Raw genomic sequence first — 24,315 nt, forward strand, 5'->3', positions numbered from 1 at the left:
TATTTTGTCAAAATCAAATAAACATTTATTCCAATGGTATGTGTTCAAAAGGATGCATATTACAAAAACTTTTGATATACCTAATATTCTCTTGTTCAAATTACATATTTTGCTCCAATGTCTATTGGAACGAATAGTTGGCAAGACATTAAAAAAATTAACACTGGGAACACTGTCGACGTCTATCGTACTATAGGGCACTATAGATACAGGTACGCTACGCCGCCATTTTGCGACTAATAATGTTATGTTAATATGAATTTCTCCCCCTTTATTTTATCATTGGTAAATGAGTCGCAAAATGGTGGCATAGCATTATGCCCATTATATGTAAAGCAAGGTAGATATAATATATCCACCTCGATGTAAAGCCTTAGTTAGGCGAGCCCCCCCCTCCCCCCCCCCCTACGACGAGTCTGGCTCGAGCGGGTAGATTGTATTTATTTTCCCGACATTTCGCGTACATTTTGTCTTAAGTGAAGTGTATTTAAATGTATTTGATAATGTTAGTAGAAATTGTACTTGCCAACGTATACAGTTAGCTATAAAAGCGTATGTATAAAGTTTCGATAGCAAAATGAATTTATTATAAAAAGTAAAATAACCAAGGATAAAATTATATCCTTACGTTCCGAATCGGCGAGTTGAGGATTATGCCACCAAAACGCTTATCGTTGGCTACCAATAATATTATTGTGGTCGTGTACCACAGTTAATAGATATATAGATTATAGATAGTACATACATACAGATATTATAACGATATTTACCTATTAACCGTGGTCGTGTCCTGTTGCGGTGTGATAGCAGTATCGTTGTCGTCGCCGTAATATTGTTTGGCGTCTGTTTTTTTATATTTTATTATATTATTTGTACGCGTTTACTAATGTTTGTGCTACGTTTATAAACTTTTTGTAACACTTGTAACAAATGTCACCAAGTCTGTAATTCCGAAGGTTTAAATGATTATGGTGGTACTGATCGCATTTTCGTTATTTATGTGTGTGTTTGATTTGCCGTGTCAATATTTCAAAGTTCGGTCAAATATGTAAATCATTTTTCTATAATATATCGGTTGTAAGTCCAAAATGGTAAATTTTACAGGAGAGGAAAATAACGTTTCAAATATTTTGTCAGCCCAATTCCTTAATTAGCAAACGTCGTATCTCCTTTGTTCATACGAATTTTTCTAGGCCTTAAAATTATTACATCGGAGATGCGACGATTTATAATATTATCAATTTCATGATTGATAAAATTATACAATTTCAGTAACGACATCAAATTTTCATTAGTATATACTACGTATAATATTTACCTATATAGTTCACAAACTTTTATTTTTTGTTAGGTGCCTACATAATAGTAGGTATATTATATTTTTTTCAACTCGTTTTATTGTTTCTCTACATTTAAATTTTTTATTTTAATAATTACTTAAATCTTTGAATATTAAAAAATTCTTACATTAATTGATTGTGTTATTTACTTTATCTATGAACTATTAGTCAACGATAAATTCAGCACATCCCGTTACAAACATTATTAAAATATAACATGGAATTGTCAAACATAAAAATGATTCTGCCGATTCTGTACTAAGAAGATGTCGTCAACCAGTACTATTAAAAATTCTAAAAATACTGGTTTGTAAAAAATATTTAGGAGCATGTGAGTATACCTAATATAATTTTATTTTTTGTTCTATGATAGATATGCTTACTCGAAGTTATTCAGATCGAAGTTATGATCGGAATCGATTTGCTAATAGTAACCGTGAACGTGATTATGATCGATTAAGGCAACAATGTGATATAGCAATGCATGAGTTGATGATGTTGAGAAGGTATATAATGATTTTAATGTTAAATCTGAAAACAACTCAAGTATTACAAATTTTGTTTCGTTTACATAGACAACACGAAAAAACAGTGCAAAGATACAACCAGACAAGAAAAGAATTAGAAAATTATTGTAGTCAAAATCGAGAATCGCTTTCACTCGGTGCTAAACTAGCTGTCAAAAAACAAATTTGGAATAGATCTGAACAGGTACATATTTCTTATTGATTTTTAAACATTAGAAGAAGGAAAAAAATTGATTTTATAGAGAATTATTTTTTCATCCAATTTCAAAATGTCTTTGTAATTTGTATAGGTATAAATAAAGTAGTTAAATAATAGTAGGACCACTATTTATGGTATTAATAACAGTTTAGTAGATTATTGCCTATAAACTGTTTGTTCAGCATATTTTAATGAATTTCAGTTCAGTATTTTTGATCTTGTCTAATACTCCAATCAAATTTTTAGCACATATATTTGTCATAAAATTCTTATGCTAAATAGTAAATACATATCTAATTTTGATATATTAATTATTTAGCCTACATTATTTATTTTTTTTAAAGCGTTTATTAACTTGAATTATATGACTTTATAAGATAACAATAATATTGTATTATATTATGTATCTTATTATGTCTTTATAGTTTATGGATTTTGGAAGGAGAAAATATTTTAAGTAAAAGTTGAACAATGTATAAGGCATACATTTAGTTTGATTTCCATGCTAATTTTTCTAAACTTGTGGTAGCCCCAATAAAATGTTCAAAAACTTTTTTTAATAGGATTTTTTATGTTTAATAATGATGGTACAATCAGATTTGGACAATCATACTTCATACTTATTTTAAAATTTACTTGCATAATCTAATATTTCATAAGTTAAATATTACCACTGATACTTTAATAAAAGTATATTGGTATTAACTCTATGGGCTATTTTTACCCTATAATTACTACAAGAATAAAATAGTCTTTACTTTTTTATTAATTTTTATTAAAGTTTTAAACATGCCAGGCACAAATACATAAATTAGATACTTACAAATATGATAACAATAAACAGTAGAAACGGTTTATAATGACACCGGTTATAGTAACATATTGGGTGTAATGACCTTCGATTAAAGTTCCCTGCAAAACTCCTATATTGTATGTACTAATTTGTATCGGTTTTTATGACGTCTATATAATGACTATACAGATGTTATGACGGTTATTTTTGGTTATATTGGAAAAATATTTTATCTATAATAACTTTACTTTATTGAAGGTACTATTACAACCGATATTACCGACAATTTCACTGTTGTTTTGTCGTCAGTTTTATTTTATTTTATTTTATTTTATCGTCAGTGTTCGGTTATCAACGTGCGATTAAATATGTTTTGTGTTCTTGTGTGAAATTGTAAAATGAGCAAACGAAAACAATCCATAATTGAAGAAAAAGCCAATTTCATGTTTTGTTAAAAAAGGTGAAAAAAAATTCCCACATATCCAGTGGCGCCGAGACAGTATTAAAATAGTCGGGCAAACATTCCAAAATAGGCAATACACTCACCACGTACCTAAAAAAAAATTTTTTGCTCTGCCCCCCATACCCCCCCCCCCCCTAATGATATTCCTCTATTTACAATAACACACATTTTTATATATTTATTTAAAAATTATTTAAATATATTATAAAAATTAATAATATAGGTACACATAACTTGAAACAGTTGTAATACTGTAATAATATAAGTTACTAATAATTAATAATAGAATTTCACAAATAAAATATTAATAGTAGTAGTTATAAATTATAATATAATAAAATAGATAATAAATTAAATAATTTAAACTTTTAAATAAATAATTTTTATTTATTTTAATGATAATCACAGTAAAGAGTAAAATATTCACTAAAAACAAATTGACAAAAAATAATTAGATTATTTTAGTATTTTAATTTTTTACTTAAAACTGTAGATTTTGTCGCAAAGTTGTCTATTATTATTTGTGAATCTAACTGTATATCAGCTTCATAGGTGATACGCATCAGATCTTCCAATCTATCTTCCCCCACTGTGCTTCTTAAACGAGTTTTTATTAATTTTAATTTGGAAAAAGATCTCTCTGGGGAACAGCTTGATACTGGAATAATCACTCCAATTTTTATAAGCATAAATAAACTTGGGAAAATAGATTTTAGACCAGCTTTACAGAAATCTTGAAAAACACACATTAAACTTGATGAATTTTGCCACCTATTTAATTGTTCAGATGTAGTATCGTCACTGTTTGAATTGTTAGAGCTCAAACTTGAATTGTCATCATATAAATTAGAATGCAGATACAATGGCAAAGTTTCATTAACAATTAAATCACAATTTATAAACTGTTCATACTCCCTACAGACATCTTCTAACTTTATTAATGTATTATATACCAAACAAACAGCCTTAAATGCATCTATAGGTATGCTTTTAAGGTTTTTTTTAATTCTTTTATATGTTTGGTTGATAATAAAGCAAAATCTTTCATTACTTCAATAGTTTTATCAGTAAATCTTTGACTAATTTGTGTTTTAATAATACCTAATACTACAAAATAAGTATCTACCTTAAACTTTTGAATAGGATTTTGTTCAACTTCATCACTACATAATTCTCCAGCCATTTTTCTAACTTTACGTTTTCTTGTTGTCCACAATGGCTCAAATTCCTCATTCTCATACTTATCATCAAATTCTTTAGCTAATATCAAAATATTTTCAAATGTTTCTTCAGTTCTCAGTGCCACTATGGACTCTTTAGCACTATTAACTAAATACATCGCTGCTAAAATATCTATGTCACGAACTTGTAATGTACGGGTTAATGGTTCAAGTATTTCAAATATTTTTTTTAATTTAAGAGCTGTCATTAAAAACCTATAAGAAGTCAAGTAACTAAGCAGTCCATTACAATCAGCACTAAGTTTGAAATCCGATCCTCCGTCTCTATTTCTTACTTCTTCTATTGTTTGATAAACTGCATCGTAAACATCAAGTACGGTATTTAAGGCATAGGCATGTGACATCCAACGAGTAGTGTTTACACGTTTCACTGATCTTATTTGTTGTTTTGGACAGAGTTCTAATTGTTTTTCTCTAAAAAAAGCTGATCGTGCTTTACATCCAGTGATAAAAGTAAATATTTTTTCTAAATTTTCAAATAGATCCACTGCATTTGAACAAGATCCTACTGCCTGACTAGCTATTAGTTTTAACCTATGAGCAGAACACCAAATAAATAGGGTTTGAAGATTTTGTTCAAGTACTTTAGCTTGAAGCCCATTGTACTGTCCACTCATGTTTGCAGCCCCATCATATGACTGACCCACTAAATTAGTTTTCCAATCAAGATTATGATGATTAAAAACATTTTGAAATAACTCAGAAAGATGAACTCCGGTAGTGCATGGGGATTCTCTTAATGCTAATAATCTTTCCATAACTGTACCATTAGTTTCATTAACATACCTTATGATAAAAGAAACCTGTTCCTTACGGGATATATCAAAGGTAGAATCGAGTGAAACACTGAATATTCTTGATGAAATAATATCATATTGAACAATTTGTGATATGTATTCTGAAACAGATTCAATTAAAAGATTTTGGCGATCCCAGGAAATAAAAGCTGTATCTTTACGTCCTTTTAATTTGAGAGTTGAAACATGAGACGCAAGTGCCGGTGAATGTTCAGATAACAGAAGTACCAAGTCTTTAAAATTACCTTTGAGTTGATCAGTCCAGCGTTCTCTATGCCCTGTAAAAGGCAAGCAATGGCGTCCCAAAAAGACTGTTATATCTATTAGTTGTTTCACAATTTCCCTATTAAGAGCTACACTTGATTTTCAGTTTACTTCCAAGGATGGAATTAAGGGTAAAACAGATTCCCTTAATTTAATTTTTTATGAAGCTTCAATATGAGCATTAGTTGTTTCATGGTTAATTACTGCAATGCCCATATTCTTCCAGTGAAAAAATCCATCTTTTACCCAACCTTTAGCGGTTTTTCTTCCTAATAAAATACAGTCTAAACAAAATATCTTATTTAGTGATGGTGAATAAGTTAACCAGTTTCTTCTTGTTTTAGTTCCATCTGTGTGGGTTCTGTAGTACCATCCTGCATGAAAATTTCGTCCATCTTTGTCTTTTAAAAGTTCTTTATTTGGTAGAAAATCAGAAGTTGGCTGACATGGTCCCCATTCCACAATCATACTTATAACTTCTGGTGTAAAATGCTTTATTAACAAAAAGGGATCATTTTTCCAAGTTGAGGCTGCTGATAATTCAAAAAAATCTTCAGAAGTATTCTCCTATAGCAAATTTATTTATACATTTAATTATTATGTTTACTTAACAAATAACTACACAAAAAAAATTACTTAATTTTGAATTTAATAGTTTATAGTTATTATTTTCCAAAGTAAAACATCACAATTATTATATAACTATGAATTCAATATACCTAAAACTTAAGTAAATGAATACTACAAATTTATAAAAAATTTATTTTTATTTAAATTATTTAGTACAAAACTCATTAAATAACAAATAAAAACAGTTATTATCAATTTATAAGAAAAATATATAACTTAAAAAAAAAAAAAATTCCACCATTGATTCTAAAATTCTAAAATGTTGGTTTAAAAATCGTTCAATTTCTCAGACATTTTAGAATATGTAATCAACATTAAAGGTTGAAAAAATATTTCTAATAAGTCTTATACTAATCAGTAATCTTAATCAATCTACTTAATACTTACTACAATACTACCTATTTATTAAGTATTTATATAAATAATAAAAACAGTTATCAATTTCTATTTTTTTTTTTTACTAGTCTAATTAAAATATTGTTTTTAATTTAAAATATAATTGCTTACCTCCAAAAGATCTAATTGAGTAGATTCACAATTTTCCAAACACAATAGTTTATCCTTTTCTATACTTGTAGCCTCTAAATACTCAATATCTGTGTATTGAACATTTCCCTTTGAACTTGTAGGGTCTTCACAAACTGCAGGCAATTTTTCTGTCATTATGGATTTAAAGAATTTATATAGTAAATTTAGTTGTAAAACAATGAATAAAAATTTGTTTTTAACACATCAAATGTACAACAAAAAAATTTAATTAAAAACATGTATTTTAAATTATAGCTTTTTGTATTTTTTCTAATAAATTGTCAATTTTTAATTTTTATTTGGTAAAATGGCAATACATTTTAAAATTATAGGTAGATATAAATAATATTTTTATAATTACCAGCAGTAGGAGTGTCGGTTGTAAAATGTCACTGACCAATGGTGTTTGATGGTAGTTAATACATGTAGATTCAGCATTTCCCTTTGAACCTGTAGGGTCTTTATAAACTGCAGGCGATTTTTCTGTCATTATGGATTTAAAGAATTTATATAGTAAATTTAGTTGTAAAATAATGAATAAAAATGTCTATTTTAACACATGAAATGTACAACAAAAAATTATAATTAACAACTTGTACCAACTAATTGTATTTTTTTGTAGGCGAAAAATAATTTAAAATAATTAATTATCAAATTAGTAGGTATCTCATTCAATGAAAGCAATAAAAATATAATAGGTATACCTAATAGAATATATAAATATATAATATATTTATAACAATTTATTTTTTGGGTATAGGTTATAATGGTTATATTAAAAATCACAATAATTCCTACATTTATAGTTTTACTAAATTGATAATTTTAAATTTTAAAATTTTACAAAATTCCAATACATTTTAAAATTATAAGTAGGTAAATAATTTTTATAATTACCTGCAGTAGGAGTGTCAGTTGGTAAAATCTCACTGACTGATGGTATTTGAATCTGTTTATCATAATCAGGATTTTCTGTTTTCGGTCTTTTATATGAAAAAAAATGATTTAATATCGCCACATCGATCATTTTTAGATTTTTTGTTTGGTTTAGTTATTTTTGTCAAAAATAAAATTTCACACTTAGCTAAATGGCGATTCCAATTTACTTTGTTCAAATTATTTCTTAAACGATTACAAAAATTGCATTTTTCACCTTCACTAGACATATTTGAATTAGCTATTGAATTTAAGTCTAAACCAAAACTATTAAGTAATTAATATTCAAATTAAATCACAGATTTCGCAATAAAAATTGACAATCCACAAAAAAAGAATCTTGTTTTGAATCATTAAAAGATAATAACACCAGAGATAAATAAAATAGGTAACAAATGTTCAATACTTAAAATCGTCCGACAATTTCTTACTAACAACTAAGAACTAAGAAAACTGAAGAGTACAACAATAATTGCGCCAATTGCGGTTATAACTGGACACTAGGCATAGGCAATACTTATATTGTAGCTTATGAAATGTTGATAAAACCTATTCACCGTACGTCCCGTACATCCGTACTAAATATAATTTATAAATAGACTTTTTTTATTTTTCCCGTACATAGATATGATATTATTACATGATATTATTAACATCAACGTCCACAGGCCAACCATTTATTTATTAATAACGATAAGCTATATTAATACAATAAATAGAATTATCAGAATTGACAATAGTTCGTACTTCGTAGTACCCATACCCACATAATATTAATTATTGTAATATAGGTACATTTATAACAATATTATATGGTTATTTACGCTGTACACATCAGGTCTTACTGCATATAATTGGTACCTTATTGCTTATTAGTTAATAGTTATTATAGTCTAAAATGGCTAGCGGAATTAATTGATTACGTGTTATGAAACAATAATATATCTATAAGAATTAGAGCATAATATTATTATTATTTACAACCACCAAATTGACCACCACCACCACCCAAAAACTTTGGTCGGGCGACCGCCCGACCTATACCCCGTGTTCGGCGCCACTGCACTTACCTAATGAATTAGGGGTACGTCACTCTACGATGTCTAACATATAGAAAGCTTGAAACAAAATCGAACAAGAGTTTCAAAATGAAATAACAGATTTTTTTTTAAATAATAATTGAATTAATGAATTTAAATATGTACATAATTAAATGTTTTTTATCTTTACTTATTTTCTATATCATACATTACGTAAATAAATAATAATAATAATAATAATAATATTTATTGAAGTTACAATTTTTTTTTTAGTAATTTTGCTTATTATGACAACCGGTTATTATGACCTATTTTCTTTGGTCCCTTGAACGTCATTATAAACGGTTTCTACTGTAGTTATAATCAAAATGAAAATAACAAATAATTATTACTATGAATTACGGTGTATGAAATCACAATACACTTTAAATGAGTTAAAGTTTGATTAAATTAACAAATCAATTTTTATATTACTTATGGTTTCCATCATTCTATTGCAGGGGATATTACTTACATATTTACTTTTTCAATAATATATTTAAGCATAGATAAAGTAATAAATTATAACATTAATATTTTAAAATTGTATTATGACGTAATTTAAATATTTTTCAGGATATTCCTGAAGATGATACAGCAAGTGGTGATTCCCTTAATGATTACTTCATGCCATATGATTCAACGCTAAAAGATTATGAATCTTTGAAAAAGGGATATGAAAACTTGCATGCTACACATTCAGCAGCTGTTGTTAAATGGACATGATGAAAGATGAAATTAAACAACTAAAAAAACAATGTAATGAATTATTTAAAGAACGTGTTATAGCTTTTCAAGAAAGAGATGTTTTAAAACAACAGCATACAACTGCTATATGTCAATGGAATTTAACACTTCTAGAAAATAATGATCTTCGGGAAGCCATACAAAAAGTTCAACAAAAACATGAAGTAATGGTCAAAGAGATGAAAGCTCCCGTTGATTTTAGTGTAAAAAGTAGAACAGAACTTAAAAAATTGAAAGAAGCTTATGATTCTGCTGTTAAAGAATATGGACTCATTATGAGTGAACGAAATAATGTTCTTAATGAACTCGAAAAGCTCTCTGAAGATTTATCTCAAGCTTACAACAAAAATAAATTATTGGAAAATGAAATAAAATCTTGTAGAGATGAAAAGAAAACTCTACAATTGCACATTGAATCATTAAAACGTGAAATATCATCAGCATTACATGATCGTGATAAAATACTCAAAGAATGTAATGATAATCAGGAAAGATTTGGAGAGATAATACCTAAAAATGAATCTCAAAGAGAATTTAAAAGTCTTTTAAATTATGACTCCAGTAGAGAAATAGAAAATATAAAACATTCACAAGAACAAGATGCTACTTTCGATTTATTTAACTCTTGTCAGAAAGAACCTATGGATAATCTAGATCAAGCTAATCAGGAAATTGAACGTTTAAGAAAATTAGCAGATAAATATCATAATGAATTAGATAAGTCTCTAGAAGAAGTAGAAGTATCCAAAAGACGCCGTGATTGGGCTTTTAGTGAACGTGATAAAATTGTGTTAGAGCGTGAAAGTATACGAACCCTCTGTGAAAGTTTAAGAAAGCAGCGCGATGATGCAGTGAGCAAGTTATCGCGTATTATTAGAGATAGTGATGACATACTGAAACAAAAAAGTGATACAGCTAAAAATCACAATGATTTTAAGTATGATAATAATAGTTAAAAATGCAATTTTTTCCTTATGCAAATATGTTTTCTTACTTTGTAGGGAAAAAAAGGGATCTCAATTAGAAAAAGAAGTTCATTTACTAAATGTACAGGCTACTGGTTGTTATAGTCAAGATTCTGCAATAGGTACCGACCTTCAAGACTGGGATACTGAAATATTAAATATTGATTTAGTAAGTATTAGGTATTTAAAATATTATTAGTTTACGTATGACTTAATGTAAATGTATATTTTCAGGGTGTTTTAGGCACAAATGAAGATTTAGGAATTGATTTACTTGGTGGAAGAGATGATCCTTTGTATCCCAACGATCATGCAATTTATATAACATCCGTCAATGAAGGAAGTATTGCAGCAAAGAAATTGAGGTTTGAACATAGTATATTTTAAATGTACATTATATATTATATATAAGAGTGAAAAAGTCAATTAAATTCTTTAAATGCATATATATCTCCACAGTACAACATCCAATCTATACATTTTTTATATTCAAAACTTAGACAAATAAACTGTAGAGCGCATACTTATTTCAAACACTCTAATTTTGATAATAGTTTAAGACAATCCTTTTACGTGAATGAATTACATTACTTACGGAAAAAGATGTTTTTATTAAGAAAGATTTCAGGAAATCTACAAATGATATTCTTACAATGTTCACCCTAATTGATGATAGTAACACTACTGCTTGTCTAGTGTGGATTTAGGCTCTATCTGTAATCTTTATAGATCAAAAGGGTTGTGTCAGCACATTTCCATTTACACTGGATGATCAGTTCATAGAGTTATTATGCATATTGAAAATGTTTATACTATGTTACATTGCATTATACTCTATAGTCTATTCCAAATAAGATCAGGCTTTGGGGGGCGACCGGTTTTCGTTCTGTGACGGTCAGAGGCCGTCTCCACTTTGGCGGTGCATCAGGTACTGCCACGAGAACTAAGCCACTCCCATGCGCACAACTCGGCCTACGAAGCCTGTTCTTATATGGAATAGAGTATACATTATTACATAATTAGCAGGGGCTCCTAACAAATTCCCCATTATTTAAAAGTATGTCAGTATACATTTTGTTTACTGTCTCTGATCTATGTGCAACATTGAATGCAATTTGAATTCAGAAGAACCAATTTGGTGTTAGTTTTGATATTGGAGTGAATTGACTGATTATAATAATTAAAGTATAGATTATTATCTAGAGCACATCATAGGCTTTTATTGATGTTTTAATTTCAAAGAGCATTATAACTATTTAAAATGTTTGTAGCTCACTTTAAACCCCAGATGATAATCTTATGTTGGGTCAATTCGCTTTAATATTATAGCTGATAAGTTACAATACTAGATTAGTGAATGCAAACGTGATATATTTTGTGTGGGATTGAAAGAGAAATCAAATAGTGTGATGACTTCCTCTGAACAGTTATATTTAATTATTTAATAAATATAAATGATAACATAAAATATTTAATTCTTTTTTTTACCATTTTATTATATCTATGCAAGTTTTTTTTTCTAGAGTTAATGATTGTATATTAAGAGTGAATAGCCTTGATTGTACATCAATTAGTAAACAATTAGTTTTGGAGACTATGAGATCATTAAGCAGTACTACTTTGGTTGTAAGCCGAAGAAAGCCTGTTTCTCCATCAAGGAGTCTTTTCACAACTCAACTTAAAATAAACAATTATGGTCATGGAATCTCATTGGAAACTGGTGTATATATCAGTAAAATAACACCTGGTTCAATGGCTGCTTATGATGGAAATTTAGATGTTGGTGATAGAGTATTAAGTGTAAGTAAATGTATAAATGAAAAAAAAGATTTGTATGGATATTCTTTTTTTTTTTTTTTTTATTAAAAATATATTACAATCTGTTTACACATAAAACAATAAGTAACAATGATGATAGTGATTAAAGAAAGACATGAAGCACATGAAGAGGAGACTGTCCAGTGACAGAACTTCAGAATGGATATTCTTATATCTTTTTTTTTTTTAGATAAACACAACATTAGATAATGTAAAACATTCAAAAGAAGCTATGCTATCACTGTATGGACCTGGTGATGTATTAACTATTACAACTATGAAATCTACATATTGCGCTGAAAATTGTGGTTCCAGTTCAAATCGCGATATTCATAAAAAATATACTAATAGTACAACACAAACAGATAAATCTAGTTATTCAATGCATCAAGAATCTTATAAAAAACCTCAATATCCTTCACCTATCTCTGAACGAGATCAAAAAGATACTATAGCAGAATTAGATTCTGTAATTGATGCTTTTAGACTACATCCTACACCCCCCACTACTACTAAGCATCTTAGGTAATTATTTATTTTTTCTTGGATTAATATAGCTTTATTCTTAACATAATATCTACTACTATAATTTGTTCATCATCATTTTTTCTCAATGAGCACAGATTTTTTGAAATGTTTTAGCTTTTGTTACTTTTTAAAAGAAACCTCTTGTATTATTAACTCTTTATTTAAATATGTATTGAAACAACTGCATAATCCATTCATTTCAGCTATCATCAGTGAATTGCGTCTTTTTAGATTTTTTATAGGTTCCCCAAATTAATATTATGGTAACAAAAATTGTGCCAGTATACTACATACAGTTTGTGGAATCAATACCTATAAAAAATTGTTCGCTTCACTTGCATTTCAAATTACTTACAATAAAAACAAACAAATTATTTCAAAATGGCCACATTTTGTAATTGACTTATCTCTACAATTTATTATTTATAAATATTATTCTCATGACATTTAAATCACTAGATACATTGCATTTTATTGAATAAATCATTATAATATACTGCTTAAAACTAATTTTTAGCCAGATATTATAATTATAAAAATAAAAGTAAAAAAAGGTGGACAAGTGGGTGTCGCTCTGCTGTAGAGTAGGTTACAAATGAGTCGCTATAATGTATGGTGTTAAATTTGAATTCAATGATTTAATATCATTGTATAAGAAAAAATATTCTGAGCTAAAACAGCCAGACAGCCTATGCTATTACGAAAATGTCCATAAACAGTTCAAAACTAATTAAAATATTTTGATCGTGTATAGAAAATACTCATATAAACAACCAATGAAAATTTCATGTATCTAACATGTATCTACGCTCATTTATTTTAGAGTTCCACCGTTAGCGAAAATTGATTTTGTCAAAAACCCATTTTGCGTAAAAATTCCCAGTTTTCCCTAATTTTTTTTTTGTTCGTAGTTCTTTTGAAAATTACTGGGAATATGGGATTATGGCCTCCTTAATGCACTAACTAGATTCACTTTCCCATCAAAAAAGATAATGAAGTTGAAAATCGAAGTATCGACTACTTATCGTATATGCACATACAAAAAAGAAGTTTAAAAATTAAAGAACAAACATTAATGTGAAATTAATACATTCATCGCTCACTCAGAATCCAAAATATAAAATACAGATTTAAATGATGCTGAAATGGCGAAACAGAAGTATCATTATTCAGTAAAAAAAACTTTCCCATATAATGCAAAACTTATTGTAAGACACTATGATTATTATCTTCATTATTGATACGTTTATAGGTCTATTTATAAATTTAATATTCACCGGTTTTACTTTTGACCGACTAAACCAATGGTGAATGAAACACATAACCTTCCATATAATGACATACTATTTAACGAAAAGAGAGAGAGAGACAAAGAAACAGCTATACAAATAACAATTTACGAGTATGGAAATAATTAATACAATTTTTAAATAAAATATATTTTGCATTGTAAAAATTATCCATTTGATATGATGCTTCAGCAGCCAGCGCACTAGAATTTAATGAAAGACATAATGTTTTCAGTAAAAAATAAAATAAAAATAATTGTATGTTGTGTTTATTTGGTGATTTCCTGCAATACCGCAAATTATGCCACTGGTTATAGATACAAATAATAATATATTATACCAGTATCAAATGATTACTAAAATATCATAAAAATTGTCTTAGATTAAGTCAAAACCAATAACTACTACATAATTATACAAAACTCTTAAGTATATGTAAATTAGTTCATTGCATTTATTTATTTTTTAATAGTTAGGTAACTTTATTTTATAATTATTTGATAAACATACATTTTGTTATTTTTATTTTTTATAGTAGACATAGAAAATCTAAGGATTTAGACAAGATTAGTGGTACTTGGCCAAAAGCTAGAAGTAGCCCTGTAATTGACCACGGAACTGGTACAATACTTCATCCTCGTAAAAACAAGGAACGTTGGCCGTTATCCATGCTTTTAAATAGTCTTCCGTCTTGGTCATCTCAAAATAAATCAAAAACTGTTACTTCACCTAAAGATTTCTCTGTTGGGTAAATATTTTATTTTATTCTATATATTAAAATGAAATATATTTGAAACTATTTCCTTACTTTATTTAAATAGATCTGGTAAAATTGGTAAAGATGTAATGGACTATTATGTTAAAAAGATAACTGGCAAATACAAATATAGCGTTACTGATAGTAATGCTGAAAATAACCTTGCAGCAAGACCTACATCACATAATATGAATAGACCACCATCAATCAACGCTCATCATTTTCTCACTCCACGATATAGTAGATATTCACAACCATATCCAACCCCTAAGCTGGAATCAATGTTAAATTGTTTTGAACCTCCTTACAGTCATGTTTCTCAGGTAAATTAAAATATATATGAAATAAATACTATACACATTTACTTGTCTTATCTAGATAATGTATCTTTATACAGTTTCATCACAGTCGCTCTCCATCCGTTGATATGCTCTACAATAGACAAACAAATACATCACCTCATCGCATAATGACTAAAAACGGCTATCGTGGTGAAGATATGCCAGAATCTTATCATGGTTATAAATTTGGTACATTTCCTAGAAAGAGTGAAACTCCGAAGTTTGGGTATGTTTGTAAATTTTTCTTTTTAGGTATAAATTTTTATTTTAAAGAATGTGTTTTTTCTGTCTTACAAACTTAAAAAATAGCAAATTTGTCTTTAGTAAAATTAATTTTGTCTTAGGTTGATTCAGTCTAATACATTTATGTTAAAGATAGAAACATACAATTTTTTCTGCTAAATGCAAATTTAGTATTTGTATAATTACGTACTCAGCGAATAAAAAATAAAAATGCTTCTATTTTCGAGATCAAATGGTTTCTGATAGAAAAGTAAATGTAGTTGGTAATTTTGGGAGGTAAAAATAGAAAAAATTCAAGTAGCTTTTTAAACTGTCAAGAAAAACAAAGAATAAGTGAAAAAAATGGTAATTTATACGCAAAACCAAGTTTTGAAAAAATCGATTTGATTTCTTTAGTATTACTCAAAAACTAATAACTGTAGACATTTGAAATTATCATTAAGTAATTACATAGCATTTTTAACGAATGGTAACATCTTCAAAATTTTTTGACTCTTTGAGCTAGTTATAGCATTGAGACATTTTTTGAAATTAATCTCGTTAAAAACTTACTCACTTAGTAAAATAGCTTAACAATTTTATGCAAGGTTCCTTATGAGTTTCATTTATGTAAGTTCAAAAATATTAAAGATACATGGGCACTATTATTTTTTATATGAGTTTAAGTCAAATATTGACAAAATTCATCAAATTTTTGATAATTTTCATATTTTCTACAAAATTTCTACCTTAATAAAAAAAAAAAAAATTATTGGAAAGTAGCATTAATTATTTATTTGCATTAGGATTTAAATTTTTTATGATATTGGACTTTTATCGTTAAATTACTGAATTTAATATATCAACTTATGATATTTTGTTGTTATTCAAAAACGAATAATGCTTGACACTTAAAAGTATCACCAAATATTAAAAATACCATTTTCCGTACAAGGTAGTATTTTCAAACAATTTTGACTTTGAGCTATTTATAGCCATGAGACATTATTGAAGTTTTTAAAATTATTTTTCAGTTAGAAATTCATAAAAGTATTTCTTTTAATAACTAAGATTAAAAATTTGTATAGAATATTCGATACAAGTTTTTCTACCCATAATAAAAAGTTTACTTAAACAGAACATTCATTTTTTATGAGTGCTTGAACTTATAATTTTTACGTTACTTTATATTTGGTGGTAAATTTTTGAACTCCCATTAATCGCCTTGAACTCTTGAAATTTTATAACAATGAAAAAAAAAAATGTTCAAAAACATTAGTGTTTTCTGAAATATTGAGTGTCTTAAGTTGAATGTATATATATATATATATATATCCTCCTTGTATACTTATTATAAACTTTATCAACATCAAATTATAATATCAATGAGTTATTTTATTAGATAATATTATGTACTGAAACTTAAAAATATTTGCATTATAGATAATTTTATTAAAATAGAACAAAATAAATTTGGTTCTCAAAAATATTGTTTTAAACAGAATATGTTGTTAAATGAAAGTTTGTTGTTGTATGGAAATTTCACTGTATTAAAAAGTATTTTTTTTTTTTAAATTGTAGGTATGATATAAGTTTTTGAAAATATTAATTTTACTGTTTGGGTGGATATTTATTAAAATATTCTGTTTTATTAAATACTATTATTTGATAAATAAAATTGTATAATTTTAATATAATAATAATAAATATGAATCAATATATTACTTATATTACTTAGAATCACTTCCAACCCAAGTGTGACTAATAAAAGTAGTGGTGGTGCAGTTGGCATATCGACTGGGAGTATCAAGAGATCTATAAGTAGAGAAATGGATAGCCCAATGCTTACTTTTAGAGTTGAAGTTCTTAATCCTGGACAAATATCTATGCCCGCCAATAAGCGACAATCTGTATATGATTGGGCATCAAAGTTAGTATTAAAACTAAATTTTTAACAGTCTTAATACTAATTCCTAATAAAATAAATATTTTAGATATTTGAAAAGACCACTAGCAAGAGGTGATCGAAGTGGTCCATTAACAGGCGAGTTGAGACGGATCAATATAGAGAAATCAGTCGAACCTCTAGGAATTAAGATACTTTGTGTTGAAAGTAGTGGAGTTTTTGTATCTTCTGTTAATGAACATAGTGTGGCTTACAAAGTAGGTATTCAAGTTGGAGATCAACTATTAGAAGTTTGTGGAATAAACTTGAGATGTGCTACTTATCAGTTAGCTGAAAATATTTTACAACAGTGTAGAAACACAGTTACCATGCTAGTACAATACAGCCCAGATAGTATGTATTAATTAGTCCATTAATAATTTTGTATAAATAAATGTTAACTATTTTATGTTTTTAGAATACCAAGAGCTACAATACACCAAAAATTCAACTAGCAACCTTTCAGAAACTCAAACACCATGCAATTCACCTACTTTTAATAGAAAGTTTTCATTTCTAACTCATGACATATCTACATTAAATTTGCAAAAGAGTGATCAAAATACAGATAGTACAAGCTTAAGAGCATATGAACCACGGTATTTTATAATGGAGACAAAGAAGTGTAGTAACTTAGGAATAAGCCTAGTTGGCGGAAATGCTGTTGGAATATTTGTACATAGTGTTAACTTAAATTCATTGGCTTATAACGCAGGTTTACGGTACGGCTACTGAAAATTTGACTATTTTAATTAATCTTAACAATAATATATAGTTTATTTATAAATATTTTTTTTTACACAGAACTGGTGATCGTATACTTGAATATAATGGAACAGATTTAAGAGAAGCGACTGCTGAAGAAGCAGCTTTTGAATTAGCCAAGCCAGCTGAAAAAGTCACAGTTCTAGCACAATATTTAATTGATAGTACGTAGTAACATTATTTAATAATTATTATTAAATGTTTCTAAACGAAAAAATATGTATTTAATAATTTGTTAATTATAATAGAATACAATGAAATAAAGGATAAACCTGGGGATAGCTTTTATATCCGAGCACTGTTTGATCGTACAATTGAATTAAGTGAAGATGGAAGTAATTCTTCTCAGCTACAATTTCACAAAGATGATATTCTGTATGTAGATAACACAATGTATAATGGTATTCCCGGCAATTGGCGAGCGTGGTTAGTTGATCACAATGGTCATAAACAACAAGTTGGCATTATACCTAGTAAATACAAGTAATTATATTTAAAATTTAAGTTTTATCACATTTTTTTAATAAATGATTTATTGTTAAGTTTAATTTTTTATGTTTAGAGTTGAAGAAGAACTTGTAACTAGATGTAGCGAAGAAAAATTAGAAGGTGATGCACAACGTGCAATAATACCCAGTTTTTGTAAACGTGAAAATCATCAACGCAGCAGTTCTAAAGAATTAGCTTGTTTTTCAAATATGAACTTGGGTTGGTATAGTAGTGATTCTAGTAATTTACATGATGATGCTACTGTGATGCCTTCTTACCAAAGACTTATCAGTTTAAATTGTAAGTGTAATTTTATGAACAAAAATAACTGTGTATTACATGTATCTTGTACATATTCTAGCTGAACCAAGCACCGATTTAACTGAGCTTAAATCCACTGAGCAATTGAAATTAGATAATGACTCTCAACCTTTGCATGATAAAATGTCTGCTAAAGCAGCAAAAGACATGGATGAACATGCATTGAAGCTTGCACCAGAATATCGACATAACATTCCAGGTGTGTTTCTATTGAGAGTATATATAATATTTCATTGTGAATTATACTAGAAATATTAAATGTTTTATTGTAGCCGCCACACCAGCTGGAGTTAATATGGCATACATGTGTACACAAATCAAAGCTACTGATGATTTGGAACAAAGTGAAACATTTTCGGTTTCTTCTCCAACTCCAATTTGATATTAAGTGTTTTATGAATCATTTTTCCGTCCAAAATTATTTAGTTTTATTATGATTATTATTATTTCTATTATACTACTTTGGGGTTCCCAATATTTGCGATTAACGTTAAATTAAGTTATGCTCAACAAACATTTGTAAATATAGCGTTATAAATTAAATGGCTTACCAAACATTTTACTAGAAAAACAACAAAAGTAATAATTTTAAGCGATTAATTAGTAATGCAGCATTACATAGTTGCAATAATGTTGAAACTTATATTCCAAAAGTTAAGCGATATAATTTTGCTTTACCATAATATAATGACTATGATAATGTCAATAGACAACCAAAATTTCAAAATTATATTAAAAAGACAAGCCGATAAAATAGTTTTCTAGAATCTCGAAATAGCAAAATTAGATACTCACTAAGATAATATATGATTTAGCATCAATTTCGGAATCATCTACAAATAAATTATGTAAATAATTAACAAATTATAAAAAAAATGTATATGATGTAATTGACAAAATGCATTTTTGATTATATTGTATATTTTTGTAAACCGGATACAAAAAAAATAAAGAAACCATTCACTAGCTTCTTCACTCCGCTGAGAATCTAAAAAAATATAGGAAAAGATAAAATAAATAAAATAAAAATATATAATAATTATGGTATCGATAGAATGTCAGAATATGTTTATACGTGTTTATATGACATGACTATATTATTATCTAGACTCATATCTAGGAACTAGGATATTATTATTATTATTATTAATATTTAGTTGTGTACACAAAATATAATATGGGAATTATCCCACTCGAACATCGAGAGTTCTCAATAACAACTAGCTCTACACTTTCCCAGAACATTGGCCCATACGGGCGATAGTGCGATCGGTAGGTATATTTTACAATATTACGTACCAACAGGTCATTAGTTAGTTGAAAACTTGAAATATCAATTGCTCATTTTATTTGCCATAACTCAAAATATTTAGTTATCACCGTGATTCGTCTTTACTCTTTCGTACTCGTGTTTTCTACTGTAGATCCGTGTAATACTATTACTTACTATTACGGTCGGTGTCTTTTGTAATATTGACTATTTTGTCTATTTTACATTTCCACAATTACTATATCTATAAAAGGAAAATTACTAGCTATTTTGATGCTAGTTTCTCTACTTCTAAACGCTCGGCAGATGAAAAAATAAGTAAGATCACTAATATCGTTACAGAAAATCAAGTTGTTGACTTAGTGGTAATATTTTTTCTATGGCTGTTCGTTGTGGGGTTATAAATATAACATCCAACTATCGTACTGGACAAATTAGCAAAAAAAAAACAAAAAAAAATAGATATACTCATATAAAAAATAATATTGTTAATACTATAATATATTTATAAAGTCTGTTTGTTAAATGGACATTTTACCCCTGATTGTTTTGGGTGTAGTAGGGTATTCCCCCCCCTCATTGTTTTTTAATTTTATTCAAATAGTTCAGTTGATCAAAAATATACATTTATAATTTATTATATTTATGAAAATATTTAAAAATATGAGACAATAGGCAAAATATTTAATAATAAAATAATACATTTTTCATATTAGATAATAAAATATTATTATGAAATAGTAAACTTTTAAAAAAAAATGGTGGGGAAATGTCCGGATCAAAAATGTATCGGGAGAAAATGTCCTACTACACTGAAAACAGTCCGGGTGGGGGGGATGTCCGTGATTCAGTCTGTATAATTAAGTTATAAATACAGTTAGTATTTACCATAATTTTATAAATTGATATTAGACACAACCATTAATTATATTTTTAATGATAAAATAATGCATATGTTAAACAATCAGCCGTATCCTCCCCATGAAAAAATCATTTGACCGCCATTGAACATTATTGACATAGATATATTTAAAAATAATAAGTATTATATAAGTATTATATAAGGATTTATTATATTAACATAATTATCAATTGATTTTGTAATCAAAAAGTGAAATAAAAACACTTAAGTACCTACATTATATACTTACACTATTGTTATTTTTTTTTTCATAATAATTATTAATTAATTCCAAGTAAATAAAATATATTCATATTATATACTTGATTTAAAAAAAAAAATAACTCATTTTTTTAAAAAAAATTGTGTGAAATTAAATATTGTAAATGAGATTATAATATGTCATAAATGTACAACAAAATTGTATAACATACAACATAATAAATTGTAAAAGATTTCTGTCTAAAAGAGTTGAAACGGCAAGATCTTGATTGATCTGCGGATTTTTGAGATAAATAAACGTATAGGTTTATCGGTATTACGTCTTTTCTATATTTTACTTATTATTTTCTATTATTTATTTACAAGATAGTCCCTAGTGATAGTGCTATTTCCTGCAGTGCACTATTGATAGTGTCGCAATTGCGTCGGCCGGGCATATGCGGGCGAGATTGCTCGTACTCGACAACACTTCTGTAGGACCTTAATTAGTACACCTAGGATTTGAATGACCTAAAAAATACACAAAAATGCACTAAAAAAAATATGAAAAATTACCTATTAACTCTAAACAATGAACTTTAAAAATGACCAAAAAATGTAAGTATACTAAATGCGCGAGAAAAATGTATTTTTAAAATAAATATTATTATATTACCTACACAACACATACTAAAAAAAAGGTGGGTAAGTGGATGTCGCTCTGCTGTAGAGTAGGTTAGAAGTGGGTTACTGTATTATGGACAGTATTAAATTTGAAGTCAATGATATAATATCACTGTATAAGAAAAACGATTCTGAGAGGAGACGGTATATCAGTCTAGGTATTAGACATATAATATATACTTATCTATGGTATTAAAAAAAAATTGACCTATAATAGGTACCTATAATAAATTCCAAATTAATCATATCGCAATACTAGAACAGTACTAGTTTTGAGCGACTGGGCACTCTTAACCTAAACAGAGTATACTAAATAATTTATGGCAAAAAAATGTGGTTCTTATTTAAAAAACAAAAATTTATCTTGGGATAAGACGCTTATTAGAAGTACAAAGTCATATAGTCTCAAGATATTCAAATATGATCGTAAGTGTATTAAAAAAGTAAAAAAAACAGAATTTAAATAAATTCATTATTAAATAATAAAGGGGGCGAGCCTGATTTGTGAATCACCTGTTATATATTGATATCATTAACATTTTAAATTCTTGATTATACAAAAAAAAAAAACAAAAAATTTGAAATAATGTAAAAGTGTAACGTTTAAGTTAATTACAAAAAAAAAAATGATCCTTAAATTATTGTGGATTTACTCTAAACATTTTTTTTTTAATTTGCACTAACAATAGCAACTCAAAAAAGTTGGGCAAGTGGATGTCGCTATGCTGTACAGTATGTCAGTATAAGAGATAATATATACTTTTTATGGTATAAAAAAAAAAAATTGACATAAAATATCTACTATAATATACACAGGAATATCACAATATCCATTAGGTACTTATAACACCTTATACATCAACAACAAACCGTGATACTGTCATAGATATACAATAATATACTTTAGAAGTTTCAAGTACCCACAAATAATATTATACAATCACAACAAAATAACTAATATAGTTATTCTAGATTTTTTAATATGTAATTTTGTCCAAACTTGAACTTAAAATGACTATAAAAATAAACTGTGCTTATGTATATTTTAGATTTTTTGGTAACAGAATTAACTATTTACGTGGAATCTTGTTTTAAATTTCCAATCCTTAGATATAAAAGTTTATGAATCATTTTATGAATGTTTAACTACAAAATAATTATTCAATTTTAGTATTGATAAATTTGGTCAAAATTCAATCTTTAAATGCTTTAAAAAATTGTGCCTATGAATTTTTAATATATTTCCACTGCGATTATAACAATATATCAGGAGCCTTGTATTAAATTTTTACACTTTTTGGCCCAACAGATAAAACTTTATTGATATTTTAGAAAAAAAAACTAAGAAAATTGAAAACTGATAATGTCTGTAAACAGCTCAAAAAGAGTCAAAATATTTTGAAAATGTTATCAAATATAAGAATTGATAAAATAAACATTTAGTGAAATTTACATGTATCTACAGTTATTCATTTTTGAATTACAACAAAATAAAAAAATCGCTATATGAGAAATCGAGTAAATATCAAATGTTGTAAAAATATGAACTTCAAATGCTCATATAATTTAGTTTGACTTTCTGCTGCTCATTTTCTTTGATGAAAGTAGACAAAATATAAGGAATTTTGTATTAAATTTTCATATATTAGATTTAAAAAGAAAAATTTTTATGAATTCTTAACTCAAAATAATTTGATAGTTTTCGTGATTTTTCCATATTTTGTCAAGTTTTGAACTTTTAATGCTTATTAAAAAAAACTGTGAATAAGAATTTTTAATATTTTTTAAATGGCAATGTAACAATATAGTATGAGCTTTGTATTAAATTTTCAAGCATTTTTACTCTACAAATGAAATTTTATTAACATTTATAGAAAAAAAAACTAATAAAATTGGAAACTGAAAATGTCCCTAAACAGTTCAAAATAAATCAAAATATTTTAAAAATTTTATTGCGTATATAGAAATGCAAATATAATCAACTATTGAAAACTTCATGTATCTACGGTCATTTCTTTTTAAGTTACACTAAAAACCAAAGTCGTTTTTGTGAAAAATCGATTTTGCGTATAAATTCCCGTTTCTCCTTAATTTTTATTTTATTTTTCATGGCGCTTTTAAAAGTTACAGGGAATTTTATATTTTGACCTCCACAATGCACCAACAATATTCACTTTCCAATCGAACAAGATACTGAAGTTGAAAATCGAAGCATTATTTCGACTACTTATCGTGTACACATACAAAAAAAAAATTTTAAAAAACACACATCATT

General features: G+C 27.2%; 1 protein-coding gene across 1 annotated transcript; it reads left to right on the plus strand.

The window, feature by feature from the left end:
* Positions 1–1,489: 1,489 nt before the first annotated feature.
* LOC100161164 (disks large homolog 5-like) lies at positions 1,490–19,988 on the plus strand. Its single transcript, XM_029485311.1, is given in 19 exon segments — positions 1,490–1,646; positions 1,714–2,051; positions 9,374–9,512; positions 9,515–10,481; positions 10,546–10,678; positions 10,744–10,874; positions 12,012–12,309; positions 12,518–12,852; positions 14,680–14,892; positions 14,966–15,224; positions 15,299–15,468; positions 17,203–17,394; positions 17,459–17,763; positions 17,828–18,131; positions 18,214–18,338; positions 18,423–18,657; positions 18,737–18,963; positions 19,025–19,183; positions 19,257–19,988. Coding segments are annotated over 19 exon segments (4,680 nt in total). The 5' UTR covers positions 1,490–1,606; the 3' UTR covers positions 19,367–19,988.
* The last annotated feature ends 4,327 nt before the right edge of the window (positions 19,989–24,315 follow it).

Source organism: Acyrthosiphon pisum, chromosome X (assembly GCF_005508785.2).
Source record: "Acyrthosiphon pisum isolate AL4f chromosome X, pea_aphid_22Mar2018_4r6ur, whole genome shotgun sequence".
In the NCBI taxonomy this organism is placed as follows: domain Eukaryota; kingdom Metazoa; phylum Arthropoda; class Insecta; order Hemiptera; family Aphididae; genus Acyrthosiphon; species Acyrthosiphon pisum.